The 12,088-nt window shown below is 45.0% G+C and overlaps 1 protein-coding gene across 3 annotated transcripts in view; it reads left to right on the top strand.

Annotated features, from left to right (window-relative positions):
- VPS39 (VPS39 subunit of HOPS complex) overlaps positions 1-12,088 on the top strand; it is a 229,021-nt gene that overhangs the window by 29,215 nt on the left and 187,718 nt on the right. For all 3 annotated transcript variants that reach the window (XR_011198842.1, XM_069208779.1, XM_069208778.1), the window contains exon 4: positions 816-858. Coding sequence is in view for 2 of the 3 variants with exons in the window: in XM_069208779.1 (XP_069064880.1) it covers positions 816-858 (43 nt within the window). In the remaining variant the exon portion in view is untranslated. The remainder of the gene's footprint in view (positions 1-815; positions 859-12,088) is intronic.

The raw sequence follows: 12,088 nt of genomic DNA, 5'->3' as shown, positions 1-12,088 counted from the left end.
GTCTACATGCTCTTGAAAATATTCAGGTAGATTTAAAAAGTAAACTAAAAGGTTTGTAGCTGACATAACATGCCTAGATCATTTTCATCTTTGTGAACTCGCTTATGCTTCATTTGCCAAATGTTGGATTTCAAGCAAATTCTTAAAACTGATTTTGTTCACCATAGGAACATTGCTTACAATTTATATATACATCTATAAAGTTACTGGCAAACCGCTTTCTGATTATAATATTTTTCTCTGTTTCAAATCTATTTCACAATACAATCTTCATGTTGTGTTGTTTCTTTAGGTCTCTGTGACTATATAGTGTGAATCCTTTGGTTCAAATTACTTGTAGTTCGAATCAAATGTTTAAGAACATAATTTAGGGAGAAGTGGGAGTTTGAAAGAAATGGAAGCTGGCTGTGAAGGAAAGCAACAAAAGGATATATGATTAGTAAAGAAAGGGCAGCGGAAAACTGCAGGAAGAAGAGGGTGGTTGTAATTTTTAAGACCGTTTCAACAGAACAACATTGCCACCATTTCTAAGAAGAAAATTGAAGAAAGAGGTAGAGGGAAATAGGCAACTAAAAGAGGGAGGTGAGTAGAGCATTTGGAAGAAAGAGTAAAAGGAGGTCATGGAGTTAAAGTATATTAGCTCCTATTGTTTTGCTTATTTGTCGTGTGTGTATGTGTGTGCGTCTCTGCCTCTCTCTTTCTCTTTCCTTTTCACTCTTTCTCATTTCTCTCTTTCTCTCATTGTTTCTTTCAATAGTTGGTGAGTGCATATATGGAAGTTTCTATATTAATGCAACCTTTTTTTATTTTTTCAGATTCACGTTGTCCCAAATTTTAAAATTCTGGTCAGCCTACTAGGTGAGTGTATGCATAATGTTAGTTTCACTATTTGGGACATGGTGCAGTTATGAGAAGGCACAATTAATAGAGGGCTTTATGTACTCTTATTCCATTTGAATGCATTTTTGGGCCAACAAGGAGGTAATTGTTAATTATATGCAAAAACTAATTTCTTTTGCAGGCTTATAGTCTTTGGTCCTCTTCTGTGTGCTGTGTGATCTCGAAATAGTGATTTTTTTTTTTTCTGCTTTTGTTTTAGTTTACCGTTTTTCACGGTGGGGCCTCTCGATTAGTTTTTATGTTAGAGGAGATGCATTCATTTATATTGTAAAGAATAATATCATTTTTTTTTTAAAGCAGCAGCTTTGAGCTACCAGAGACTGACACTGTTTTCCTGACCGAGAGGATAAAACAGTGTTTGAGAATCTGTGCATCTGTAACCATGGTAATCTGAGAAAGTTAGCTGTTGTGTATACCCATGTACTACACTTACTGTACTTGATAGTGAAACTAATTGGGGTGTGTTGTTTTAGATAGTACACATTTTCAATGGACCTGAGCTTGGAAAATACAAGGTTCATTTCCTGATTACCCCAATAAGAACTACATTCTTTCCTAGTGTTTATGCAGGAAGATTTGGGGTAACCCTATCATGAGTGTTGGACTTGGCTTTTCCTTCAGCTCAGCCTGCAATGGAAAGAAGTGATCTTTGGCTTAAGCTTAGCTCAGCCTGCAAAGTATTATTGCAAGTCATTCCAATCATTAGAAATAGAACTGGGAGGTTTCCTCCTCCCTTACTTATCACTGCTTTTACTGTCTGTCTCTGCTTCTGCCCATGTCTCTCGATTTCCAGTATTCTTCATTCATACACACATCTATGTGGTGGTTGTTTGCTTTACATCTGTGGCTACCCTGCTTCTTACAGAAGGACCCAAAACTGCTTTTCAAAAATGTAATAATTAGGACTGTACCTAGCAGCCACACAAAAATGTGCTTCCAAGCCTCCTTCACCCTGTGGGTTTACATTCTCATATGTTCCTTTTTCTGACGTTTGGTGTAGACTGAAACATGCTTCTCTCTTGCTCAGAGATTTTGCAGTATGTGCACTTTTAAAATGTCCCACTCTCTTTTCTATGGCTCGGGCAGCCAATGATGCAAGGATAGAGATTAAAACCATGTGTATTGTGGGACAATCTGTTTTCAGCTGCTCATACCAGAAACTTAGCATGGACTGTCTGAAGAAAAACAGTTGCTGCATGGGTGCTGCTTGTTTGTGACCATTGTTTTGTGGTCCTTTTAAAAAAATAATACATGTTATGTTTGAAGCTCAATGTGACATCTTTAGCATATGAACCTTAATTTTATTTCAAGGAGGCGAACTGGATGTTTTCATGGCCTGGTCCCAAGTTCCTCAATATTCATTTTGGTATGGAGGCAGCACACACCCTTAGACCTCTCTTCCCCACTTTAAATGTATACACTTCAAATACACTTAATTACATAAATTATCCCGGAGCCAAAGAGTTCTTTTTTTACTTTTAGCATCTGTATATGCTCACCAGGTCTATTGTTAGATCTTTTGGTTTTGGCTTGAGTGTAGTCTCTTGTGCTTATTATACCTAGCCCTGTTGGAGCTTTTGCATATTCTTCAATAGTCAAGATCTTTGCCTTTGAGAGGTCAAGGCCTCTACTCCTGCTTTTTATCTGACAATGGAAAAACCTATGTTTTAACCCATTTGGGAACTCTACTGTCTTAATCAGTCTCCCTCTCTTCAAAAATAAAGTCTAGTGTTTGTGATGATGATGAAGGAAGACACAACTTCCTAAATTACTGTTTCGCAGAAATGTAATAGGCTCAAGAGAAGTAGTTTTGTGAGAGTTTTGAGAGAATGAAAGCAAAAAGAGGTTTGATTGCTGACTTGGGACTTACATGAGAATACACTTTTATAACTGAAATCCAGTTTTCTTACTTTCTTGACAAGTTATAGCGTACCACCTGTATAGTTGGTCCACCTGGAAATGGGCTAGAAAGATGAGGTGCTGCTTAGGATGACAACTTCAGTTTTGTGCATATCTTAACATTCTGACCCAAACATCTTGCCACTAAAGTCCTACAGGCTTGAAAGCGAGTTTAACTACCGTAGACATTAGATAGAAATGGGCTGGTGAAGATCCCCCCCCAGGGACGCATGACAAGAGCAGTCTGAGGGCAGAGTGGAAAGCGTGGATAACTTTGCCACAGATTTTGTACATTGTAGAGAACTATGACTCATTGGTCCTACAGAATGCATACGTTCACGGCTTGGTAAATCGGGTCCCTGGGCAATAGCTCCAGTTCATTATAGTGATCAGTATTTTCAGTATGCAACGTCCACAGAATGCAGCTTCATAAGGCTTCACCGAACATGTTGTGCTAGAGGTGGCCTAGTATGGCTCCAAAAGATCCACTTTTGTCCTTAGTTCGTCTGGCCTACCTAAGGCTCCAAAAAATCAACTTTTATCCATGCCCAGACCCTTTTTAGTTAGTAAGGGTCAAGCTGAAAACCAAACATATCCATCCTGGTTTAGTATCATGTTTAATCTGGGATTCACTGTTAATTACATTAATTACACACAAGTATTTCTCATGCAAGGAGATAATTTTCTCAAGAGTTTGAAAAGTGGGTACCAATCCTGGCATCTCTCCTCTAATGTTTCTAGGATTGATGCTTAAGAGGAGATGATGATCTGAGTACTTCATGCTTTTTATATTGTTTATGTAATCACAGAAATATAAAACACGTTTAAGTGCAGAGATAACATAGACTAAACAGGTTTTATGTATTCATGTACACATATATTGGACAGTTGGATATTGTATCACTGGTATGTTGCCTATTCTTATAAAGTGAAAATATGACAGGTTTCTGTTTCAATTAAAACACTTTGTGACCTTACATTCTGGTACTTCTCATATATATATATTTTTTTATATTTTTATTGAGTTTTCATTACAGATCTATGCAACATAAATTTGTGTTTACATTGGTAGGATTTAGTAGATCTAATATAACTTATACATTCACACAAAACAAGAAAAACATAACTTAGGTCTTGATATAGCATTCAATATATATTTGTCTGCTGTACCTGGTTGAGCGATCTTACAGTTTGGTATTTGGTGGCCCCGCATTTGAGCACCTGATTATCTTATTCCCTGATGGTTCTTGTTTGTTTGTGTTGGAGGGAGGGATACTGAGCTGATGTCTGTTTACTAGGTGTAACGTAGTAGTATTTGTTATGCGTGTTCTGATTGTACATTCATCACTTGTTGGTCGCTGTGGGTGCAGAAGTAGGTGCCCACACCTACCAAGTAGTGTGTCTCGCCCGGTTGCTTAATTATGTTGAAAATGGTTAAATACTAACTTGACATTGTCCAGTTCATGGCGGCCTCTCATCGTTTTTAGCCTCTAATCTGGTTACTAAAATTTCCCAGGTTTCACATCCTGTGTGTTGTTGACCCCCACGTGCTAATTTACTTAGTACCTGGAATTATGTGCGGGGTCCAGCGCAGTGTCAGGGAATGCCAGGATTTCAGATCGGGTGCTTTGGACGCTTGTACATCACATATGCTAGGTCTGCAAACTTATGTAGATGCCTGTGTTTCTTTTCTCTAGTTCTCAGCCCTAACAAACAGGATTTAGGGTCCACTGCAAGTGCAAGACCTGTCATTTTTGAAACCTCTTCTACAACTCCTCTCCACTCCCTGTGTATCTGAGCACACTCCCAAACCATATGGTAGAAGTGTGCCAGTGGGGCATCACACCGGGGGCAGGCAGATGCCGATTCAAGAAACATGCGATTAATCGTGGCTGGAGATAGGTATGTTTGGTGTGTATAGTTAAATTGTGTGTAGCGAAACCTGGGATTTCTCGATACCCCCCCGAGTGTGATAAAGGGCTTTCGGCCAATCCACTTGTGCTACCGGGTCTGGCAGGACTGCGTTCCATACACTCTCCAAATTGAGTTCAGGGGGTTTATTCAGGATTTTATACAAATTTGTCACTACTTTTATTTGATTATCATATTGCAGCATGTGATGTAGTGTGGGGGAGATCGGAGGTTCCAGGTCTCCAGCCGCCCATGTCTTTTTGATTAAGTGACATATAGCATTGTAGGCCAAAAATTGCCCAGGATTCACTGCTGTGAGGGTTTGTATAGATTCAAATGACATCAGTTTCCCCTCTTCAAAACAGTCCCCTACCGATATTATACGCACCTCCGTCCAGGTCGTGAGTGAGTGCGACCCCACTGCGTTAGCCCATCCAGGAATCAGCCCCAGTGGGAGGAGCGGCGAGTAGGGGAATACCTTATGGCCTTTTTGTATGTACCTCCACTAACATAAGTGTGCCACTGCCATTAACGGATTATCAGGCGCACCTTTCGGTGTTTTATTTGTTAGCTATGTGATCAAAGGTACTCCATGTAATCCCGCCAGTAGCCATGCAGATTCCGCCAGTGTTGGCCTATGCATCCAGTTCAGTATCCACTGTAACTGTGCAGCAGCGTAATAGAGTTTGAAATTGGGGGCGCCCAGCCCTCCCGCACTGATTGGGCGCTGCAGTGTGGCGAGTGCGACTCGCATTCTACCCTCACCCCATATAAGCTGCAGTAACACTGCGTTCAGATCTCGGAAGAAGCTCCTGGGGCCCCAGAGTGGTAGTGCCGCAAAGTAATATACCAACCGAGGTAGTAACAACATGTTTGCCACCGCCACTCTGCCCAGGGGCGATTTGTTCCAGAACCGCAGCTACCCCTTCATAGAAGCCAGTGCTCTCCCCAGGTTCCCGTCTCTAAGATCCTCAGTTCTATGATATATGTGGACCCCCAAGTATTTGAACTTATCAAAGCACCACTTCAGGCGACCTACAGGGGCATTTTCTTTTCTTGCCAGAGACCATCTAATTAACGGAAATACACATGATTTATCCCAGTTTACCACCAGACCCGATAGTTCCCCGTATTCGGTCAGACGTGACATTACTGAGGGTATCACCTTATTACCTTTCCGCACATATATTATGGCGTCATCTGCATACAGTGATATGATGTGGTGTAGCCCATTTCTGATTATTCCTCCCCTATCTTTCATAGCACGTATTCGGGTAGCCAGTGGTTCCATCGTTATGGCGAACAATAAGGGAGAGAGGGGACATCCCTGCTTAGTGCCTCTGGTGATTGGAAAAATATTGGATATTACCCCTCCCGTTTTCACCCTGGCTTGTGGCTTGGCATACAGTGTCTGTACCCATTGTATGTAGTTAGGTCTAATTCCCATACACTGCATAGTGGCAAATAGGAAGTCCCACCCTAGTGTGTCGAATGCCTTCTCGATATCTAATGATAGTACCATCTCATCATGTGCATCTGGGGGGGTATCTCCCATGACACCCAACAATGTACGGATATTTAGAAAAGTGTTACGTTTTGGGATGAATCCGTTTTGGTCCTCGTGTATCAAGGTATGTATGATGGGAGCTAACCTGTTAGCCAAGATTTTGCCTAGTATTTTACAATCTAAATTCAGAAGCGAGAGTGGCCTATAGGATTTGACGTCTGTGGGGTCACGTCCTTGTTTAGGAAGGACCACTATCATTGCCTCTCTTTGTGTTGAAGGCGGTGTCTTACTGGTCCATGCCTCCTCGAACACTTTCAGCAAGTGGGACTTTAAGTGTGTCGAATAAGTGGAGTAATATTCTATTGGAAGGCCATCTGTACCTGGGGCTTTATACCTGGGCATCTAGGCCAAGTCTAGTTCCTCCATTTTCAGAGGAGCCTCCAGTAACTCTGCCTGCGATAATTGCGCCAGTGGTGAGCCCGCCAGAAAGGACTTAAGTTGTTGGGGTGTGCATGTTGTACGTTTGGTGTAAAGATTCATGTAGTATTCCCTAAACGCCCCATTAATCTCTTCTTGTGTGGTGGCAATTATGCCTGCATCTCCCCTTATGGTCCCTATGGGGGGGACTGCTGGCGGTTCTCACGAAGGAGCCACGCCAACAGCCTGCCCGACCTGTCACCCTCTGTGTGTAGGCGGATTAAATTATATTTGTGGTCATGTCGACGGAGACGAGAATCTACTTCGTTATATTTTGTTCGCACCTCTTTTAGCACTGTGTAGGGAGTCTCATTTCGTGCCCCTGCTATTTCCGTTACTCTCAGTTCCTTTTCCAATTTGTTGACCTCCGCGTGAAGAGTGCGCCTCACTCCGCAGATGGTTGAGATACAGTGCCCTCTAACTACAACCTTGTGCGCCTCCCATTCTAACGCTCTGGAGCCGGTGGAATCTTTATTGATTTCCCAGTATTGTCTCACTGTTGTGTTTAATCCGTCTGCGAATGCCTGATCCTGGAGAGCCTCCACCTGCATTCGCCAGGTGGGGATCGTCGAGTGTCTCCTGCGCCCAGTTCAGTGTTATTCTAAGTGGTGAGTGATCCGATAGTGTTTTGGCCATGTATTCTGACTTGTTTATCAGTTCGCATATATCCCAAGTCCCCCATATTATATCTATTCTGGTGTGTACTTTGTGGGGTATTGAATAGAATGAGTATTCCCTCTGCTGCGGGTGCTTCGTGCGCCATAAGTCATATATTCTCATGTCTCCCGCCCATTCTAGCAAGTGGCATCTGGCAGTTCTATTCAGTGATGCTTTCGGGGTTATGTTTGACCTATCTAATTCTGCATTCGGTGTGCTGTTCAAGTCGCCACCCCAAATGGACGGGGCTGCGGTGTTTACTAATAGTGCTGGAGTGAGTGTGCCCAGGAATTCAACTATTGCACTATTGGGGGTGTAGATGCCGATTATCGATAATTGTCTCCCGTCTAATTGCCCCTCTATTACCACGTATCTGCCCCCTTGGTCTATTCTCTGTGAGGTTTGGACAAAGGGGACGCCACCTGCTATCCATACCAATACTCCTCTAGCAAAAGCAGAGTACGTTGTGCCTACCACCTGTCCACCCCATCTCTCACGTAAGTCCCGTAAGTCCGGCTCCAAGCAGTGTGTTTCTTGAAGAATGGCGATGTGTGCACCCTGTTGTCGGGCGTGCATATACCCGGGATCTTTTGCTTGGTGCACCCAGACCTCTCACATTCCACGTAATTATTTCATATTGATGCATTGGAGGGTTTACGTTTTGAGCCCTATAGCATTGTGTAATGCACCTGCTTGTGGTGCAATCCAGGTATCAATACCCTCACGGATCCCTCCCATCCCTACCTGGTATGTAGTTAAGGCTATCCGCCCCAACAGTGTTTCTTGTGTTTTGGATTGACCTTTTGTGCATAACCTATCCATCACCCCCCCTCCTCCCACCCTGCCTAAACCTCACACCCAACTATGAACTCGTGTTAAACTACACAACTCACTACTACTTAATAAAACTTGTATCCATGTGAATACCTTTGGGGGAGCTATATTGGCTACCAGATGTGGCTCTCTTACGGGGCTCACATCCTTCCGCAGGCATAGTCTGCGTGTACATCTGGGCGTTCCCGAAGTGTTCACCCCTCCCTGAACACATAATCAATTATATTAATCAATGTTTTCGGTAAGAAGGGATAAGTTGTTCAAAAGATACTCGTAGTCGACTACGTCTTCCTCCATATGAATACCCGCACAGATGGTCTGTGCCACCCTTCGAGTTTATTGCTCATTTAGGGAGGGGAAATGGCTGGCAACCTGTGTCTACAGTGCATCCGCGGATCTGGGGGTGAGCTTCGGGCCCTTTAGTACTTCTGTTATCGTAGAGTTTGTGCTGGCCGAATCGGATTCCGGGCTATCTGCAGGGATCTCCCGGAGTGCCTCAAAAGAATTTTGCATGTGCAGAGGAGTTTCTTTCAAGGCTTTTGCCCTTTCTTCTGCTGCCTGTTTTTCAGTGGGTTGTCCCTTGGATCTTTTCTTGGGGCGCTTCCGCAAAGGAGAAGTAAGCCATTCCTCTACTTCGTCCGTTCCAGCTTGGGATCGTGCAAGACCTTTGGCGTGCAGCCACGTCCAGGCATCCTCGGGGGAAGTGAATACGTGGGTGCGTTCATCTGATATTACTCTCAGCTTGGCAGGAAACAGCAAGGCGTATTTAATATTATGCTCGCGGAGGCGTTGTTTAATTTTTACATAGGAGTTGCGTTGTCTCTGTACCTCTTGGGTAAAGTCTGGGTAGGCATTAACTACTGAGTCCTCATGTCGAAATGGGCCTTTGCTACGGAACTGCTATAGTATTACATTGCGGTCTCTATGGTTTAAGAATCTTGCTATCAGCGCTCTGGGTGGTCGGCCCGGGGACGGTGGCCTCCTTGGAACTCTGTGTGCCCTTTCCACAGAGAAGAACTTCGATGGGGCCCCATTTAGCACCTCTTTAGCACCTCTTTAGCACCTCTTTGATCAGCCATTGTTATAAGAATATTTCTGTATTCTGCTCCGTTAGTTTTTCGGGAAATCCTAAAAAGTGTACGTTGTTTCGCCGGGATCTACCTTCTGCTTCTTCAGCCCGTCACCATAAGATCTTCACCTCTGCATTCAGCTGTTGAATTTGTTTTTGTTTTTCCGAAACAGACGGGTTCAACTCGTTGAGCACCTCTTCCGCTGATTTCACTCTCTCCGCCAAATTGCGATGGTCCACTCTGAGTAAGTTCAAATCTTGTGATACTGTGTCTATCCTGTTTTCCAAGGAGGTTTTAGTGTCCATAATCGCCTGCAATACTTTTTCAAATTGTGTAGAGTGGGCTAGGGGTGTGCTTTCCAATGATTGTAGAGTTGGTACTAGCTGTTGATCGCTTGGTGCCTGTCCTTGTGTGTGTCAGATCTGTTTACGGCCCTCCCTGTACGAGCAGGCCGGCGGCGGAGCCCGACGCGAGCGCACTTATATCAAGCAGCGCCTCCAGGTATTAAGTGGCTTGCCCCGGGGCCTTGTAGCCGGCCCTCTCCGTTCATTATATGTACATGTTCCCATAACTCCTGGCGGGGGGAACCCAAATAGTGATGGCGCAGGAAGAAGTATGGCAGGAGAAGGGGGTGGGGCGGGCTCCAGACTCACCCAGCCTCTCAGCCCGATCTCTGGTCCTGTATGGCTGTTGCCCCCGTTAGCAGTGGGGAAAGATGTCCTTTGTTGGCAGCCTGGAGTTTCCCCTCTGTATCTTGGGCATCACCGCCGGGCCCAGGCATGTATTTTCCAATGCGATGCGGTTCTCCTACGCCCGTGCCGGGGCTCGCCTGTCTCCCTGCCCGCTTGTTCCTCCCACGTTTTGCCGGCAGTTCAGTTTGGGTCAGCGTGTATTCCCGGGGCTCTACGCGAGCTCCTTCGCGTTCCCAGTACGGAGTTCGGCCGCCGGGGTGCCCCACCCGGCGGCAGGCACACGAGGGAATCGGTAACCGCCGCTGCTCGGGGCGAGATGGGGGGGCGGGGAGGAGAGCGGGTCGCCGTCCGCGCTTACTCCCGGGTTCGGGAGCCCCCCTCCGGAACGCCCCTCTCACCGTGCTTTGGCACCTTCGGCCAGGCCCTTAGGCAACGCCTGCGCCGTCCCAGATTCCGCGGGCCTTTGGGGGAAAATACAATGTCGCGGCCGCTGGCTCCCTCAGGGCCCGCACACAGGCCCGATCGGCGCGTCACAACTCGCGGCGCCGCTCGGCTCTTGGAGGCAGCCGACTCTCCGGCCCAAATTTATGTGCGTATATGCACCAGTCGCCGCTCCGGGAGCGCCCTACAGAATATTGTTCGTGGGCCCGAGTCGGAGCTCTCGTTTAAGCGTCCATCTCGGCCGCCGTTTTGGCTCCTTCCTGGTACTTCTCATATGTTGACAATAAACATTCATTTACCCTTTGTGTGCCCTACAAATCCAAAATACTCGTACTATCTTAGTTAAATTTGGAGATTCCAGGATCAAAGAGCAAATCCTCTCACAGGCAATTAAAAGAAGATCTTCAAGTCAGGAGATCTATTCAGCTTTCGTGTTTTCTCAGACATGTCGGCCTCAGTGGCCAAACGTCGACGTGAATTTGTGGGATTGATTGATGACTTCAAAAAGCTTGGCGCACCGGCAGGGATCGTTCAATTAACGAAGTTGAAAGTTTTGAGTAATGGCAAAATGCATATTTTTCACCGAGTCCAAGATGCCAAAGACTTTATAACCTCCTCAAAATGACACTTGAAATGTATAAGGGGGCTTCTTCTGAAAGGTTTTTTCTCCTCCCCCTTTTTTTTTTTCTTTTCTCGCTATCACTCGCAGAAATGCGCATCCTTGGGTGTCAGGCTCCCAGAGTGCCAAGTCAGTGCACTCAGTTCTGGGTTATTGGGGGGGGGGCATGGTAGTTGGGGCACTATGGGGGGCACGATGGAGGGAGAGGGCAAGACGGGGAAGGGCCTTGCTGCGTATAAGGGGCAGGGGGAAGAGGGGAGGTTTCACAAGGGGGAACAGGAGGGGGAAAACAGGGGGGGTCACACAGGTGGGTGGGGGATTCAGGAGGGAGTTTGTACAAAAAATGCAGGTGATAATCAACCAGATTAATTATTACTTGAAGAGAAAACACAAGACAAAAGCTTAGTTAAATTAGAAGTACAATGGGGCATGGTAACAAGGATCAGCAAATTGCGAGATGATGGGAATTAAATTAAGAGTAGTCTCCTGTAATCTGAATGGGGCTAATAACACGAAATTTTGCGCTGCGATTAGCTGGCTGGAATCTGCACAGGTTCAAGTCATATGTAGCTAATTCTTTTTATGCTTCGGCGGGTGCCGCAGTACAGGGGGTGGCAATTCTGTTCTCTAGGAAATTCGTAGGGAGAATTAATAGTCGTTTGAGACCCACAGGCGAGATGGATAATAATCTCCATAACTATGGCGGGTAAAGAGGTCCACTTCGTAAGTTATTATGGTCCGATAGAGGATGATATAAACCCAATGCAGACATTATATACGCATCTTTCTCCTCTTCAAGGGTATCCTGTAATTGGAGGAGACTTTAATGTTATTCCAAATACTCTGTGGGATTCATCACAGAAAAAGAAAGCACAAAATAAACCAAAAGCTTTGCAACTCCTTGCAAAACTGACACAAGAGTTAGCTCTATTAGATGTGTGGCATGCCGATCACCTCTATGCTAAAGAGTACACGTGTTATTCTAAAAGGTATAATATGGCATCAAGAATTGATTATATTCTAGTTTCATATGTGTTAAAATGGTATCAAACAGGAATTTTTGCAAATTCCTTCTCAGACC

The sequence above is a fragment of the Pleurodeles waltl genome, chromosome 9, assembly GCF_031143425.1.
Source record: "Pleurodeles waltl isolate 20211129_DDA chromosome 9, aPleWal1.hap1.20221129, whole genome shotgun sequence".
NCBI lineage: Eukaryota > Metazoa > Chordata > Amphibia > Caudata > Salamandridae > Pleurodeles > Pleurodeles waltl.
The sequence above is the reverse complement of the archived record's forward strand: the minus strand, read 5'-3'. Positions and strand labels throughout refer to the sequence as shown.